The following is a 19086-nucleotide window of genomic DNA, read 5'->3' as shown; positions in this document are numbered from 1 at the left end:
AGCCCGCAGACTGTGTGCATAAGTGTGCGACTGACCTGTGATATTGGCTGGTTAACATAGACCCATCCGGTGACAGCGTTGACCTTCAAGTATTCTGGTTGCTCCATAGTCATGGAGTAAGTGACTGCTGCATTCGTGCCAAAGTCGTCATCATGAGCTGCCACACGCAGGAAACTGGTACCGACCAAAGTATCCTCTCTCAAGAAGTCTACAGGGGACATACAAGAGCGCTAATCATTAAGGAGGAAATGTATGTAATCAGTGTTTGTATAGATATAAGGTGAAAGCATTGGTGTAACAAATGTTCAAAAATTCACAATTACCCGCTTTGATAGCAATGAGGTGTTTTCGCTGCGATGATCAAAAATGTGCACCTTAAAATATTAAATCCCCATAGCAAATTATATTATTTTGAAATTGTTACAAACTTGAAGCAATGAACCAATAAAACAAGAATAACTTAGCTCAACAGAACTACAGCAATGTAAGCGATAATAATTAACTAATTTAAAGTTGCAATATGGAACTTTTTTTCCCCAAAATAACTTTACAATAAGCTTTTTATTTGACCATTTATGAGTGATATGCCTTCTAATTAGTAGATTAACACTTTAGCTGTCCACAATGGGTACTCCTGCAAGCCTTTGGCCAATAGTTTTCAGACTGGATTCGGGTTAGAATTCCCCGCGCCCTGTCTGCGGATGTAACGTAATGTGCGTGGTGTGTATGTGAAGAACAGTATGTGCAGTTTCAATTTTCGTCAGCAGGTGGCAGTAGCAATTCGAAATGGAATATTCTACATTCAGTAGCTTTAATGTAATTTAAATTATTAAAATTTGCCATGATGGCTTAAAGTCTAGATGTACAGTAGATACAATTTTTATGATTGATTTTAGTTAGTGCTGCATTTGTCTCGCGATAAAAGGCTACTTTGCCAGCCAATAGTTTATTAACAGTTTAAACCTTAATGCCCCTCCTCCCAAGTCAGTCAACGGCTTTCCAGAGTAATGTAGAAATGAGGCATAAAAAATGTTTTGTGTCAAATCATAAAAATGATTAGGTAGCATCAGCATCATAGTCATTAAGGACTTACACTCATAGCGGATGTTCTCAAACTTTGGGCTATTGTCATTCTCATCCAATATTTGGACAGTGAGCTGACAGATTCCAATGAGCGGTTCCTCAGCCCAATCAGTGGCCGTCACTGTAACAGAATACTCTCTCTGGCGCTCCCTGTCAAACCTCTGGGCCGTCACAATCGCTCCTGGACAGAGCGAACAGAGCAGTAATCAGCTGTCAAACGTACACATATGACTACACACATATCCAACAACACAAGCCACCATTCTCAATCCATATATGCGTTTATCCTTTCTCCATGTGTACACCAATCATCAAGAAAGTAGCAAATTATGTAATTAATTGACAGGTTATTTTCAACTGTAGAATATTTATGATTATAGCTAGAAAATGATGAGGCTGAAAGAAAAATATAGCATCATGTCATTGCATGTTCAGACTTCACTGTATGTCCAAAATATCTATATTGATTTTTAGTCATATTCTTTGATTATTTATTTCTTACCAAGCTAAGATCAGCAGATTCACACTTAATATTCAAGATGGGTTATTAGCTACTGCTTTTCTCACGCCTAACAATATTTTAAGTTTTATGCAAGTCAATGACAAGATTATCAAGAGAAAAGCAATTATACAACATGTGTGTCATGTTGATCACTGGGAAAACGTTTTGTCGTTGGAGACAACATGCCAAACTATGTTGTAATTAACGCACTATTAATTTTGACCATAGATTATCCTTTAGCGTGACAGTGGATGGCTAAAGTAGCACAGGTTGTGTTTGCGCAATAAACATAATTACATGCATTGAAGTAAAGCATTTAATAAATGTTTGCGTATCACATTTAGAATATTTGTTCATGTTAAAATATTGGGGTCATTTTTTTAAATTAAATTAAATTATGCAAGTAATTAACTCATTAGAAAAAGAGGAGGATAAGCGTGTGCAGTGGATCAAAAGATGTTGAAGACGTCCTCATAATGTCAAAAGAATTAACACATAACCTGGTGCTCTTCAAATTTGGCGGGAATTTTTTTGGGATGAAAAAGCCTTTTTTGTTAAGCGATTAATCGTGATTAATCAAAATTCTAAGATGTGATTAATCTGATTTAAAAAAATAATTGTTTGACAGCTCTAATATATACATATATAAGGGGTGTTAGAAAAAATAGATTCGGCAATATATCGCGATATTACAGCGTGCAATTCTCGAATCGATTTGATATGCAGCCGAATCAATTAAAAAACAATTTTTTTTATGGGAATATTCAACAAAACGTCTTACTTAGGGTTAAGATTCACACATTAAGCATGGAGGAATGTTATAAATCGTGATACTTTGCTGTTGCTACTTGTCCAGGCACTTTTTTCTTGCTTGCTGATACAAACCCAAACGCTGCTCCACATACAAGAACACAGGCGAAGGACAGCGTTAAGAACGGTTATTTATGTCACCTTGCCATTCTACGGCAAAGGCGGGTTTTCCCTCAAAAACACAAATGCCAGTGTTGGGTCAAACCGGGATGCACTGACAGCAGGTGGAAGAACTTTGAGACGGAAATTGTGCTTCCAGAGGAATAACGTGAACATTTCTGTATGTCTCGGTCCTCCTTTGTCGGAGTTATTTCTTATGAATGTGCTTAAAAACATTTATGTGTGAGTGATATTTGTTCTCGGTTTTGCTAAAATCCTGCTACATGTGGACGAGACCTGACAGAAAATAGTCTGTGCTAAAGGGACACGTGATAGTCTATCTGCTCTCAACTGAAGTTGAAGTCCATTAAAACTATTACAATACTGTAGAGTCTGCACTTAATGTTTAATTTATGTTTTCAAGCCAAGAACGTGTGTGATTGCTCTACCTGAGTCTGGATGAATTCGGAAGGCAGGCAAGGCGCTGTCTCTGTGCATTAAGCCATATTTGACTCTTCCATTTGCACCCTCATCTGCATCCACAGCATGCACTTGTAACACAAAAGTGCCTGTTGGCTGGTTCTCCAGCACTGAAGCCTGCTCACGATATTGCTGGCACTGAAATAGGCACGGTGGGCAGGATAGACAAAACAGTGACTCAGAAACAAAAGAACGCTCGCACATGATGTAAATTGCTGCTAGACCGAGGATCAAACAAAATGAACTAATTATGTTGCGGGACACTGCACATTCATGGGCAAGTCCTTCACATGAAACACAATACTGTCTCCATCTTCAGACCAAGACCCAGTAGACCCGATATACATAAATGAAAACACTTGAGTTGATCCTTTTGAAGATCTAGCAAAGAGCAGCTTTGTCTTTTGCTGGGATTCAATCCATTACCTCTAATGAACATACACCCCAGATAAAAAACTGCTCTGTGGAGCCCTTCTAGTTTGCAATCAGTTATAAATGCTTGCATCTCTTTCAACCAATGACCATGAAAAGGAGAATGATGAGAGGAGGAGGAGCAGGCACACACAACTTAAGTAAGAGAGATGGATCAAAGATAATAAAAAGAACAGAAGGCTTTAAGACCCAAACGTACTGGCACAGTTAGGGTTACAGTATTTCATTCAAAGAATCACACAAAATCATGTATGAGGTCAAGAGCTGTCAAAAATAATCGATTAATCAACAAGTAATTGATTGTCAAATTAATCGACAACTATTTTAATAATCGAGTAATCGTTTGGAGCCATTGTTTAATTTAAAATTGTCCAAATCCTCTGATTTCAGTATATCAATAGTCATTGTTCACTGATTTCTATAGTCCTTCATGAAAGAAAGTGTTTTAATCAAAATAAGACATTTACAAACATCTCACTCATTCACTCAATGATTTTGTAACATTTGGCATCTCTTTGTTTTGCCACATAAACTCCAGTCCATTTGCAGTTTTGCCTATCAATGTGCTTTAAAGAGGTGCATATGCTAATTTTGTCTCCAACACTGCGATGCGACAACACTTATCTGGAGCCTTGAACAAAGGTTTTTGTGGAAACTCGTTACATGACTAGCTTTGTAGACATCCAAAACAAATTGCTCAGTTGTGTTTTTTTCTCACACATCATAAACGTCATTCACTCAACATGTCATATATTTCAGGCATTGTTGTTTTTTTGCCATTAATTAGCATTAAGTATGGCTCCCAAGAAAATGAAAAGTGTGGTGATAGTCATCTTAATAGCACATTAAGAAGCTGAGGTTTTGACAACTGCTGCAGCCAACAGCTTCTCTCTCTTTATATTTTGTTTTTAGTGTGTTTTAATATTCATATTTTACAACACAGTTCTTTTTTAACTCATTCACTGCCATTGATGGCTATAGACGTCAAAAATTAATTTAAACTATTTCTATGAGTTTAACATTTTTTTTGCCACTTTTGCTAACAAGAGTATGAAAACCTAGGAAATTTAGAACAGATACAAAATGTTTGATTAATCGTTAGTTAACTAGTAAAGTCATGTGATTAATTACAATTAAAAATTGCAATCCCCTGACGGGCCTAATTAAAAAAAAAAAAGTTTAATCGTAATTAATCACATGATAATTTTATATCTGTTCTAAATGTACAATCAAAAAATTCTAGGTTTTCATAAAAAATGAAATGAGATGATTTTTTTTTTTAACTAATAGAAATAGTTCACATGAATTTTTTACGTCTATAGTCGTCAATGGCAGTGAATGAGTTAAAACACTACAGTTAAGCAAAGCGCTATGAGTCTTGCAGCATTACCATGAGTGCCCTGTAAAGGGTTAACATCTGTAGGTGATGTAGAATGCGTTGTTTGGCTACTTTAAACACATCTCACACGCCAGTTGCAAAGACCTTCAGGCGCTACAGTATATGCAAGGGTTGGTCTTCTGATGAGTTGTTTCGGCAAATTCCAATTCATTAGGAAGTTAATTAAATAGCTATTGTATTGCGTAGTGATAATGCATTTTTTTCATCAATTAATTGAAATCCCAACAGAGAGCCGCAAGATAGACTCGGTGCACAGGCTAATCAGAGCTCATGGGAAAAGAGAGTGGAGCGAGATGATGGCCAGGGAAATAGGGAAGAAGGATAAGTGAAAACAAGAGAGCAGGGCTGAGGAGAGTTCAATGAGGAAAATGTGCATGCAGACTGAATAATTCAAGTGTAGGATGCGTCTTTGATTATATAGGCGTCATTCAGGTTGACAGCAACCAAAAACAACATTTTCTATTGACTACAAATAGATTATAGGAGAAGGTATTTGAGACTAGATAATGATAGCTCTAAAGAATGGACGAAAAAGTGACCCTCACCTCTTCAAACATCGGTTTGTTGTTGTTAACATCATCAACTCCCACGATAACACGCGCAGTGGATGAGAGTGGTTGCAGCCCGCCCGATGCATTGTCATCTGTGGCTGTTACATTCAGGATGTACTCCAGGCCTTGAAGCTTGGGCAGGGGTGTGGAGCGCAGCCGAATTAACCCTGCAAAGACCACAGATCCATTAACCCATGAAGGCCTAAAACTGACTTTTGAGTCACCCCCGAAAACTTGACGTTTTCTGGAAATTCAACAATATTAAAAATAATTGACGATCTCAGCTCCTGAAGCATATAGAAACATAATTCCAAAAACATTTCAGAGCTTCTTCTTACGCTCCACAGTTTCTTTGGGGAGGGGAGGGGCGGAGTTTTTCTTACCTCATTTGAAGTCATGTATTTGTTTGTCAACTGTGGCTGACGCTTTAAGAACTTGCACATACTCGCACGCGCACCATGAACGAGCCTGACACAGATGTTGCAGTTACGCTTTGGGCCAGAGGTGGCAGTCTTGAGTAAAAAAGTGACAAACTGCACAAAGATCCTTTAAGAATGTCACTGTCCCGCGCCGTCGTCAATTGCATCATTTATTTCCTAACTCCCGCGAATCTGCGCAATGCTCGAATAAGATTCCAAAACATGCTACGAGGCCCACGTCACCCTCTCGTGTATATTCTGATGCATTTTATTGGCTAAGAAACCAAGAATTGGTCAAAACAAAACAAAATGACTTATCCGCTCTCCCGGGTTTAAAAGAAGAGAGCGCTGGAGCGGCTTTAACGGTAGAAACACGTTCGCACCCTTAAAAGGAACCCCGACTGTCATGACAAGTTTGCTCTATATTAATAATTTGGTTGTTACTAACATAACTAGGAGAGTCATTATTCATAAATCATTTCCAGTTTAGTACATTTTGTAGAAACTTTATTTGGACGTACGCCGCCATGGTTATTTACGTCACAACGCATTCATTTTTATTTATTTTTTTATTCTGAGAGAGCTCAGTATTGTTGATTCGGTAATGTTACCGATTCGACATGTCATCATCATTGCGCTCTCTTTTTTTATTATTTTTTATTTATTTTTATTTTGTATGTGCGTGAGTATGTGCATGTGCGTGCGTGTGAGTGTGTACTCATTAATTCACCTAAAACCTATTAAAAATCCCATACCGTTCACCTAAACCGAATACTTCAGAATCCAGCTCGAGTCGTGAGGTTGTCAGGAGACCCGAGGAAGGATAAAAAAAAAAAGAAAGGAAAGTGAAATCCAGCACCGACCAGACATTACCTACTACCCACCGGGTTACCAACCCCAGAAACATCTAAATTCCAACAAATTAGGGAGACCTAAAGAGACTAAAGGAGAGACTGAGGAAAGGAAGGAAGGATAGATGGATACGCATTCAAAGCGTAGTGACGAAGCAAGGTAAGTCTCCGTAGCGTTCCTAAAGGGACAATCAATACTCTTGAATGCGTCTGGTGAATGACGAGAGCACGGCGTGGGGGACTCTCCCAATCGCATGTTGTTTCTTTAGGAACGCTACGAGGCTTAAACTTGCTTTCTTTATAGACATTTGACATTGCCGCCATTCTACGTCACTACGCACTGAATACGTTGCGACGTAAATAACAATGGTGGCGTCCACCCAAATAAAGTTTCTACAAAATGTATTAAACTGGAAATGATTTTTGAAAAATGAATCTCATAGTTATGTTAGTAACAGCCAAATAAATAATATAGAGCAAACTTGTCATGACAATCTGGGTTCCTTTTAATGGGTTAAACTACACACACATAATAAATATGCAGACTGCATATTTCAGGGGGCAGGCAGTGCAAAGTCAATGTAAAAACCTGATATGCCATTGAAATCTGAAAAACAATTTCACAGTGGTCATATTTCTAATATTTACTGCTAGATCATTCACTTAACAAAAAAATATATATATTGAGACTCCAATAGAAGTTAACCAGCATTAGCAGATGGCTCTTTGCTGTTCTCTGACCTTTTTATCTACTTTCATTTAGCTGTCAAGTTAAGAGGTGGGATGAAAAAATAGAAGCCTGTGAGTCAACATCTTTCTTGTTAACAGTAATACAGACATGATCATCAGAGGTTGCAGGATGAGAAAGCAGCCTATGAAGTGAGGAAAAGTCATTGAAGTGCGAGAACCAAGGGGCTGCTTTATTCTCGTGTTGCAATTCTATTCATCTCGTTCCATGCTCGTGATTGAAGACAGCATGCTGATGCACACAGATGTGAGCCCGACTCTCCTCCTGCCCAATTTATTTGAGGTTCCGGCTGCCCATAGATACTTTGCTCCTAATGGCAACGTGTGACATTGTCAGCAATACAGCACGACATTAATAGAAGTGAGCTGCAGGATGTTCATATTTATTCTCACAACCTAAATGTCACACTTGTTTACCAATGACATGAGCTATTTAATGAGCCGGCCCTCTTTGCTTACACAATACAGTGAGTGGAAAGCCACGTGGTGGAATTTCAGGACATGAAGAATACCAGCTTTCGACATTTTCTTGCTTTGAGGAGAGAGAAGTGGAGGAAAGGAATATAAAACGATGACACAAAGAGAAGAGGCACTTGCACTTACGGAGCGGAGCCTGGAGATTGTAAACTATGATAGTGCATTTGTTGTGAAATTGAATTGAAAGGGCTGGGTGACAAATGTCACAGCGATTGCTCCTGGTTTCGGATCAAAGGGTAAAACAAACAAACAAACAAAAACAGATATGCTGTTTTGTATCTATATTCGAAATACTGGAATTGCCACAGAACATTCCTTTCACTTCCTGTTTGAAAAATCTACTGCAGAAGTTTCCAGAACAATGTCACGTTTAATATTAATGAGCATTATTACAAAAGGAGCAGCACTTGCATCAAAATGACCCTTTTTAATGTCACATTCACATAATATCTTATGTCACAGGAATTTATGAAGGAAAATTGACAGTGTGATAATTGACAGATTTGACTGTCAACAAGGCTAAATTCACACTGAAGGGCATGACGCCCAATTCAGATTTTTTTGTTAAATCAAATCTTTTTATATTCTCGTTCATATGAAGAAAAAAAAAATGTGACTTCTAATGTGAATGTGATGTCACTGTGATACGCATGCGCACAAAGTACGACGTCGAGTGACACAGATAGAAGATGACGTCACACTGGTGTGTTTACGGGCATGACATCTACTAGTTAGACTGAAGTTCGCCATTCGGGAGAAATGGCACATTTAGATATTTACAGACGTTGGAGATCGCTAGTTATCGCTTACTGTGTTCACTGATTTAATCAAATTGCCGGCTTTGCTAAGCACACTTTTTCATTGGAGGGCTGCATACAGAAAAATGGAAGGCAAATAGTTTAGGATTTTCAAAATTTCCGGGTGGTCTCAGCCCTCTATCCCACGAGACTATACCTATACTGGACCATGACCAAAGCTGATCATTTTAAAAACAGTTACTTGTGGATAGAGCTATCAAAATGTATCAATTAATCGACATGTAATCGATTCTCAAATTAATCGACAGCCTTTATTTTATTGTCCAAATCCTCTGATTTCAGCATATAACCAGTAATTGTTCACTGATTTCTGTAGTCCTTCGTGAAAGAAGACTGATTATTTTCTGTGTTTAATCAAAATAAGACATTTGCAAACATCTATTTTTACTTTGAAAAACAATGACCAAACCGGTAACATAGTACAACATCAATCCCCCCTTCTTTTTTTTATCACTATACGAATACGAACACCAATCACTGGTTAATAAACAGTAATGAGATACATACAAAAGAGGCCCAGGTTTGATTTGAAAAAAATCTGAATTGTACTGCTGACATCTGATACATGTCGCATGTGGGCAAAACAAATCGGAACTGACCTGCAGTGTGAACGAAGTCTTAGGATAAGAACAAATGTGAAGAATGCCTGTTAAATGAAGAAGCATCACCTTTCTGGCTGTCAATGACAAAGTTTCCTTCCTCATTCCCGGCCGTTATGGAGTAGATGATCCCATCACCGTCAGGGTCTTTGGCCAACACTGTGGCGACGAGGGTGTTAGGGCCTGCATCCTCCGAAACAAACGTCCGATATCTGCAAAGAAAAAGTTGAACAAGGGCAAAGGGTGAGCAGGCGGACGAGACTTATCGTTGTGGCTTTTCTGTGTCACTGTGATTTAACCTGTCTTCTTAGCTGGCCAGACCAAGAACAAATGATAGCGTCTGGTGACACGCTGGAATTATTGCACAAACGGTGCTCTCGCATACCAAGCCTACCGTGGGCTATTCGATCCAGTACCTTTTAAAATGTCAACAGTGATTTGCTCGCTGTAAAGTGCCGGGCAGTGGGATGCCCAGCAAGACACAGGAGAGCGATATAGCTCCCTGGAACACAGTACTCTGAGGTGGGGATGAACTGTGCCTCTTGCAGGACGATGAAGAGAAACGGAACATGGAGCAGAGGACGGAAAAGAAAGCTGGCACTGAAGTGACAAGCAAAGTAATATCCGAGGGGTGAAAGGTTCATAGGGAAAGAGGAAGGCAAGAGAGTGAGAGCAACAAAGTAAAAGGGAAGCATTCCCCCCAACACCTAACCCCCCCCCCCCCCCCCGCCCCCCTCGCAGAGTTTAACTTGACTCGTCAGCAGAAGTCCTCCTTCGCGCGATTTGGTGTTCTTTCCAATGTAACTGTGTGTGTGTTTGCAGGGTGATGGCAGTGGCTTGTTGGTGTCTGCGGTGACAAGTCAAAGGTGATTGATGGTTTACAGAAGAACGCTGATGGGTGATTCATCTCCGCCAAGCCGCAGCGAGGTCCGCGGCATCATGGCTGACCTGTAATCTGTCACTCAGCTCAGGGGCAACCTCGCCACAGAACTGGGGCTAAAACATATTGTATACACTCCCTTGGTTTGTCTTCCTGCACAATCTCTCATCATCCCACCAAATTGTGATGCTCCACGCAACACCGAGCTGTGCCCTACATTAAGAATCCAGAATATTTACATTTGTGCTGCTCCGCCTGTCTGCCCCTCACTTGCAACTCATTTCAATGTGAACGGAGAGGACCACTCCAGGGAGTGTTGGATTATTTTATTTTCAGTCTGCTTTTACTTTTAATTTCACCAACCGAGCAGGCCGTTAACTGTCCCTACACGTCCGTGTTTGTGATTTTTGTGGCCATTCTTCATTTTGTTGTTTATCAGCACCTTAGCCAGACAACATCACCTGGCAAAATGCCACATTTGAAAGTCATTGTTAAATCTGACAAAGATTTGTGTGATTGCTGTCAGCCCCCTGTGTGTGTCCCTTTTAGGAAAACTGGAATTCAATTTTTCTGATTTGAAATATGTGCTTTTGAGCGCGACAAACACATGAAAACACCAGAGAATCAAAAATACTTCTGAGTACCCATAGCCTATTTTCGGTTTCCAACATTATTGGCTTGGACTGACAGGCTTACTTGCTGACTTACTGACTTACTAATAAACGTCATGTTTATATGTGGGTTTTGGTGTCCATTTGCTTTGAAGTATTTTTTGGATAGAAATGTTTGTGTGAGACATCATCATCACATTTGTATGACATCTGGTTCATAACGACAGCACACTTTATAGCAAATTCAGTCTTACAATCCAGCCACATTGGCAGTTACCCAGTTCATGATTTTTAGTCTAGGGGTGTCAAAATTAGCACGCTAATAACGAGTTAACTTTAAGTCCCTTGAACACAACATTACATTTTAAAGTTGGAATGAATGAATGGGTGCTGCTCATCTACACATGTGAACATAGTCATCAAAACATGCCGCATATTGTTGAAATGTCTATTTAGTATTGCTTATTGGATAGAACTTGATAGGTGTACAATATTACCCTATACCTGACAGGTCTTGCAACATCAAACAAGTATATTTGTTACCTAAGTCAGGCAGGCAAGTTTGGTGTGTGATATAACAACCTGTACCTCTGACGCAACTACCTTTCTTTTCGAGACCAAAGTTTAACTGCCATGGAAAGTGCTCCACTGAAAATGATGCCACAGCACCAGCGGAATGTTTTTGAACATCACCTTGTTTTTACAAAGTAGAACATCTTCCAGCTAATGTGTCAAAGGGATCAACAAAGAACTGTAATTGTCTGTTGCAAAAGTAATAATCGGCATGTAGCCATACAGTACAGTACTTGTTTCATACGCTAATTGATTGATTGATTCATTGACCAGCTTCGTGGCCTTGTGGTAGAGTGTCCGCCCTGAGACTGGGAGGGCAGACTCCCAGGGAAGACTATAAAAATGGGACCCGTTTGCCTCCCTGCTTGACACTCAGCATTAAGGGTTGGAATTGGGGGGCTAGATCACCAAATGATTGCCGAGCGCAATCCTTGGTGCTCACCGCTCCCTCAGGGGATGGGTCAAATGCGGAGAATGAATTTCACCCCACTTAGTTAGGTGTGACAATCAGTGGTACTTTAACTTTAACTAATTGTTTTGTTTGTTTGTTTTCAATACATGCCCTGCCATTGGCTGGTGACCAGTTCAGGGCGTACCCTGCCTCTTGCCCAAAGGCAATTGGGATAGGTTCCAGTTTACCCAAGACAAGCAGTACACTGTAAAAAAAAATAAAAAATAGAGTGAAATTTGCTTGCTTTTTTTCACTGAGAGATTCTAAGTAAATTTTACAAGGTGAGTTTGAGTATATTTACCAGTTTATTAAATAATAAAAAAAGTTCCTCAAGTGTTGCGGACCTAACTCATGACCTTCAGCTTGCGAAACAGCCACTCTACCACCTGAGCCATGCCACTCTTGCTATTTGACACTATACTGCATTGCTCGTGTGTCTAAAACAGTCTCTTGGAGGTACAAGAATTCCACTTGACACCAGCAATATAGTTTTGCTTTGTTTTTTATTTGTTCATTTTTCCTTTGGGACAATCATTGTGACAAATTTCACCGTACAGTTTACAGCACGTATAGTTACAACCGAATAGAAAAAGGGCTGACGGGATGAAGCCGAAGCTTATTAATTCCCGTCCCAAGAATACAATAGGACGCAGATTATCAAGATCTTGATTTATCAAATATCAAGTGTAGTAATTATTAAGTTGTTGATTGATTCCATCAGCAACTTGATAATTTCTCAACTTGATATTCGATAAACCATAGTGCCACACAGCAGCAGCGGCTCAAGTGGTAGAGTAGCTGTCTCCCAACCTGAAGGTTTTTCATTCCTCAACCTTTGTGTAGCTTTTATTTATTTATGTATTTATTCATGTGTTTAAAACAGGTAAAATATACTCAAAACACACATTGTGAAATGTACTTGGAATTTTTGTGTGAAAAAACGTTCCTATATTTTTGTTTACTTTAATAGTTTTAGTATATAATAATATAAAATGAACGTTTTGGAAGGCAAATGGTGTATGTTCCGTACTTAATATTACAGAGGAATGGCATACAGTTCATGGTAAAAAAATACTCACACAAGCTGGGAGAATTCTGGGGCTTCATCGTTGACATTAACCATCCTCACACGAACGGTGGCGGTGCCGGAGTGGGGTCCATCACCGCCATCCACCGCCATCACCACAAATTCATAGAGATGGTTAGGCCTCTCGTAGTCAAGTCGAACCGCAGGGAATATGGTACCATGCGGCGAAATGCTGAAGTCGGGACTCAGGGTGTAATAGGTCAGCTCAGCATTTGACCCAGAGTCACAGTCAGAGGCCATCACTGGCAGCACACACAACAATAACAACAAAAACATCAATTAGAATGTCATACAAACATGTTGATGAAAAGACAGGAGCTGATGAATATGTTGACATTTGTTTAAATCATCATCCCCTTATAGATTCTTGGAACAACTAATGGATCATCCGCCGGACAGCTTGAATAATAAGCACACACTTGCAATGTCAGCACTAGAATTATTACAGTCATTTTCAGGAACAATTTTAAAGGAAGTGAATGACTATAAATGACAAGCTTTAAAATTTTTGCAGGGAGACTATCCCCACACAGTATTTTGACAAGTCAAGTGTTGCTTTTTGTGAATTGCACTTAAAATGCCATTTTTCATGCACAAGCTGTCAACAGCTCCATTTTCCATATTGTTTTAAATGTGTTATTTATGTGATAAGAAGTGGCACAAGCAACATGTGTATGCCAGTGCTCCTTTCTGCTTCCATCAAAATGCATTGAAATTCGAGACTGGCAGTTACGTACACTTGAATGATATGTCAGGAACATTAAATATTCAGGAACTTGACTATTTCAATTTCCTTTTCTTATAGTGTCTATTGCTTGAACCACATTTTTTTTATATCTCCTCACCATCAAACTCAGTAGGTAAAGTTGAAGTGAAAACCTCATTGCTCTATCCCTACATGTAGGATGATGGAATGTATTCCCCATGTGTCAAATATTTGACATGCAATTAGCTGTGAAGCCTGCCACAACACAATTTTCTGAGTCTTTAAGCACTGTTACTTTCTTTTTACAGAGTGTATTGTGTGCCCCCTTCTTTGACATTAGTGTTTAGTGAAGAGCTTTTTTTTTTTTAAATACAGTTAAAAGAAAAGAAAAAGGCAAAAAGAAAAGAAAAGAAGAAAGAGATCTTTCGTAACATTCTGGTCGATCTTTCATGCACTCCAAGGCCTGAACATCTACTTTTGTTCATTCTCCGGTGCTGCTTTTGCGATGTGTTTTGTGTCGGTGCATTGGTTTGCGATTGTTGCTATTTCCTGTCACTGCTCGCTTTGCAGTGTACTCCACTGCAGGCGGTATGTTCCATTCTTTTCAGATTACATTTCTTCAAATGTGCCTACACAGAATGGGTTCCACAACACACAACTCAGCCCACACTCACATGGACATTTGACTAAATACAAAATAACTAACTGTCCAAAATATTTAAATCTAAAATGCAGTTTATAGGTTTTTTGAGTAGTTGCAATAAAATGTTTATATTGCTGGAGCACTTTTTTCTGATGTTGCAAAAAATAAGTGAGCTTAAAAAGCTCAATGTGCTGAGTGTAATCACAAGTGTGATTTTTTTCAAACAATTGAATTTGATTAAAGCCTCATTTCACATAATCATCATTAATCTATGATATTGTCAGAGCAAAAGCAATGGCAATACAAACACTTTCAACCTCTCATTTGATAATCACAAAGCAACCTTAGCTGTAGAATTGATTGTAAAATTCTTCTACTGGCCTATGATTCACTGAATGGTTAATGCTATTTAAATTGTAAACTTTGAGGTCCTACAGACTTGGGTCAATTAGTGGAGGCCAGTTTTCAAAGCAAACATGGTGAAGCTGCTTTTAGCTGTTATGCTGCATGCAAATGGAAGAAGTTGCCAACAGAAGTGAAATTAGCCCCAGCTATAAATGCTTTTAAATCCAAATTTAAAAATATATATACCTACAACATGCCATTACATATAAGAAATCCAAATAAATACATGACATGTTTTTTTTTGTCAGTTCATTACAAACCCAAAGATATTAATGAAAAAAGACTTCACTTAATAATTTGTGAGATAGCTTCAGTTTTGTTAAAAATCATCGTGTCAAACCCAAGGTTTTATTTAAAAAAAAATACTTGAATTTTTCCCAAGGGCCACCTGTTGTTTTGCTCTCTTTTTTTTTTAAACGGGTTTCACCACACCATATACGAGGAACAGTTGGAATTAAAAACATTGTGTCAGGTGTCTTACCCTGCAGCAGAGATGTTGCTGTGGTTACAGTCTCTGGAATTCCATCTACGCTGTAGATGGACTGGAGGAACTCTGGGACACAGTCATTCTCATCTGTTATCAGTACCTGAACCTGATTAGCACAAGAGGAGAGGAGAGGAGAGGAGAGGAGAGGAGAGGAGAGGAGAGGAGAGGAGAGGAGAGGAGAGGAGAGGAGAGGAGAGGAGAGGAGAGGAGAGGAGAGGAGAGGAGAGGAGAGGAGAGGAGAGGAGAGGAGAAAGCAACCCCAAATAGAAATACACAAAATCAGCTTCTCTTAAATACTCCACAAATCCAGAAGACAACCATAAGATGTTTCTGTGTGTACAGAACCCTAACCTCAAAATGTAATCTAAATTGCATTTTGCCTTTCTCAAGTCGCCAGTTCAAACCATCCTTTATCTTCCACTCCATGATTCCTCTAAAGTCCAAAATAGAAATGTTCCGAACATGTGCGAGGTTTACTGCGAGTTTTAGACAAAAGACCCTCAACTGCCATCCAAGCCTACAAGCTCCGTGTCACCGCTGTGTGGAAAGTGTGAAGTGACAGCTGAGTAATAGTCCTAAAATAGCTGGGAAAGGTTTTCCTAGTCTCTGTCTTCTATTCCACAACATGCTGCTGAGCAGAGGAAGAATTTCCTTCTCATTCTGTGGAATGGAGTAATTGCCTGGTATAATAATTGGGATACAAACTCTTTAGATTAATAATTTAAATCATACTGAACTCATGAATAGTTTATCTAGAAATTTTCTGTTTTTGAATTGCAATTTTAGATTCTGGTTCTCACGCCAAGTCTGTTCTATATTTCATGCAGTTCATCTACGAAGGATACTTTCAACAAGAGACTTACTGTCACCCACCAACAAACAAAAGAGTGAAACAAAGCATGAAGAAAAAAAAATCACTTGGGCCTTGAAAAGATTTGCTAGCGTTTCAACGCCACTCGGCCATGCAAGGAGAAATAAAAGCTGATTCCCCTTTGCCGTGTCAGCGGGTTAATGCTGAGTTCGGATCATAGCAGCCTTGTCAGCCAATTCGAGCCACCTAGCATTTGTGAGAAAGCTAGTTGGTCTGCAATGTTATTAGGGACAAAGTCTTAAAACAGCTATTTCATTTGAGTGAAATTCAGTTGAGGAAGAGAAAACCTTTAAGTGACATGTTGGGATCATTTTACCAGAGCGCCTGCATTTATTTATTTTTTTGTAACTCATGTTTAGCAGCCTGGATGGCTTTCTGATACTAACCTCAGTGGCTGTGCTCAGGCTGCCCAGATCCTCGCTTGCTCGCACCATCAGAAGGTACCGTCGCTGGTCACTCTCGTAATCCAGCGTCCGGGTCAAACTGATCTCCCCCGACTCTGTCTGAATGCTAAAAAAGCTGCTAGGGTTGATCAAGAGGCTGTAGCTGATCGGCTGCTTTTGGAAGGAAACAGCAAGCACCGCTAAGAAGCTGCAGAAGAAACACAAAATTATTTGAGAACAGGAACAAGGTCCTCGCCATTTGTTAAGAAGAGAAATTGCACATTAGAATCCAAATATGTTCTTCTTACGTCAGACAATGTTCTAAAATGTATCTATCACATGATGGCCAACTACCCAAGTGTTAAGAATACAGTCAGTCAATGCTTGTCAGTACTTTGTCATAATTTAATTTAATTAATCAGTTGTGTGTTTCATTACCATAGAAGAGGAATAGAGTAATAGAAGAAGAAACAGAGGCTAATTGTTAGCTTACCTATCTAGTACACCTTGTTATTTGTATTGCAGTGAATGATGTGTGAGACACATTAACACTGAATACAACCAGCTCCTTCTCTATTGTTTTAGTTTTTTAACAGCAACAGCGCAAGCTTCAGATGTTTTACATAACAATCAAAGAACCCATAGCTCATTGATGACCATAAGCTTAGTAAAGGGAAATATCGATCAGGTTTATCATTCACGATTGTTGGCCCCGACCGTTTTCCGGCCACCTAACATACCCCACACTACATTAAAATCAGTCAAAATATAGGGATATCTGTTTTTAGATTAGCAAAATAAATAGTATCGAGTTGTTCATGAGAATAAGGTTTGTTTATATCTGGGGTCTCACCCCCAGCCAAAAGCTGATGTAATTTCCTGGTCAGCCCTTACTGGCTCTTGCTTTCATATATCCCTGTCATATAGTATTAAATGGGATATTTGGCACACACAAAAAATCTATACTCGAGGAAGAAGATCTAAAATAGTGAGTTCATCACAATCTCACAGATTTAATCAAGCTGATTAGAGACCTACGTAGGCTATAATGGAGATGACTAAAAGTATTTCATTAAAAATGCAGCACTGTGGTGTTTTTCAGTTGTCTCAACATCTTTTGGCAGAGAAATATCAGTGTGATGGAGTAATGCAGTTCAGAGAGTTACGTTGGCAAAATAATGATGTTGCTTGCGTGCATCAGCCATAATTCATTCCTGTTTACACATGCGCTACTCACGGCTGTCCTTCAGGCGTGTTCTCTGGTATGGAGATGGAGTAGCTTGTATTGGTAAACTGCGGCGGTCGGGCTCCTGCTACCACAGAGAGCACAGCGGGTGCGCTGCGTCCCCCCAATCCGTCAATGGCCACTACACTTAACAAGTACTCTCTGTCTCTCTGAAGCATTTGCTTTGTGGTCACCACCTGGCCTGTCTTCTTGTCCACAGCAAAACAGCCATCGCCACCTATAAGGAATGACACACACATCATTACAACAGCTGCACAACATACTGAGCTGAATTTATGAGAGCAGTCGCTCTTTACAAAGCTATATTAGCACTCATACTTTATCTACAGTAATAAATAAATTGACAGAGAGAGAGAGAGAGAGAGAGAGAGAGAGAAAGTTAGAGAGAGAGAGAGAAAGTTAGAGAGAGAGAGAGAGAGAGAGAGAGAGAGAGAGAGAGTAAGAGAGAGAGCCATTTTGAATTTGAAGCCCACAACTCATTCCAAAAAAAAGATGGGACAGCGGCAGCTTTACCACTGTGTTACATCACCATTCCCCTTAACAACACTCAACAAATGTCTGGGAACTGAGGGCACTAATTGTTGAAGTTTTGTAGATGGTACTCTTTCCCATTCTTACTTGATGTACAACTTCAGTTGCTCAACAGTCTGTTGTTTCCGGTGTCAAATTTTGTGCATAACGTGCCACACATTTTCAATAGGAGACAGGACTGGACTGCTGGTAGGCCGGCCAGTCTTATTACTCGCAACATGTGCAGAATATGTCTTGGTATTGTCTAGCTTAAATAAACAGGGACATCCCTGAAAAAAATCTGTTGCTTGCATGGCAGCATATGTTGCTGCAAAACCTTTACCTATATTTCAGCATTGATGGTGCCTTTGTTCAAGTAACCCATGCCATGGGTACTAACACTAGCTCCATTCCATCAGAGATGCTTGCTTTTGTACTTTGCACTGATAACATTCCAGATTGTACTGTTGGTAACACAACATCCACGATTTCCAAAAACAATCTGAATCGGAACTCATCAGACCACAACATACGTTTCCATTTTGCGTAAGTTCAGGTCCCAATGAAGGGAGTTTGTAATAACTTGCATTTGTAGATGTAGTGACAAACTAATTTTTACTGACATTGATTTTCTGAAGTGTTCCTGAGCCCGCATAGCAATATCCTTTAGAGGTGTAGACTCGAGTCATGTGACTTGGACTCGAGTCAGACTCGAGTCATGAATTTGACGACTTTAGACTCGACTTGACAAAATGTAAAAATACTTGCAACTCGACGTGGACTTTACCAACAATGACTTGTGACTTCACTCAGACTTGAGCCTTTTGACTTGAAAATACTTGCTTCTTCCACCAAAACAAAAAGATTCAAATGTATGTTAATGAGTAAGTTCCTCTCGGTGTTAGTGCGCGTGTGTGTACGTGTGCGAGATGGGCTGACACAAAGCCCATCACTCAAACGTGTCAG

The 19086-nt window shown here is 39.5% G+C and overlaps 1 protein-coding gene across 2 annotated transcripts in view; it reads right to left on the bottom strand.

Moving 5' to 3' along the window:
* LOC147175930 (neural-cadherin-like) overlaps window positions 1-19086 on the bottom strand; it is a 138872-nt gene that overhangs the window by 66799 nt on the left and 52987 nt on the right. The window contains exons 1-10 of one of the 2 annotated variants that reach the window (XM_086073600.1): window positions 18908-19013; window positions 17602-17827; window positions 16368-16572; window positions 15105-15216; window positions 12862-13111; window positions 9337-9479; window positions 5351-5523; window positions 2944-3112; window positions 1094-1264; window positions 36-208 (exon numbers count right to left, since the gene is read on the bottom strand). In XM_086073600.1, the coding sequence (XP_085929726.1) occupies window positions 36-208; window positions 1094-1264; window positions 2944-3112; window positions 5351-5523; window positions 9337-9479; window positions 12862-13111; window positions 15105-15216; window positions 16368-16572; window positions 17602-17768 (1563 nt within the window). In that variant the 5' untranslated portion in view covers window positions 17769-17827; window positions 18908-19013. Of the gene's footprint in view, window positions 1-35; window positions 209-1093; window positions 1265-2943; window positions 3113-5350; window positions 5524-9336; window positions 9480-12861; window positions 13112-15104; window positions 15217-16367; window positions 16573-17601; window positions 17828-18907; window positions 19014-19086 lie in introns of those variants that run through there. The other variant, XM_086073599.1, reaches the window with a different exon arrangement.

This window comes from Leptonotus elevatus, chromosome 4 (assembly GCF_054856555.1).
Source record: "Leptonotus elevatus isolate MCC_2025b chromosome 4, RoL_Lele_1.0, whole genome shotgun sequence".
Taxonomy (NCBI): Eukaryota; Metazoa; Chordata; class Actinopteri; order Syngnathiformes; family Syngnathidae; genus Leptonotus; species Leptonotus elevatus.
The sequence above is the reverse complement of the archived record's forward strand: the minus strand, read 5'-3'. Positions and strand labels throughout refer to the sequence as shown.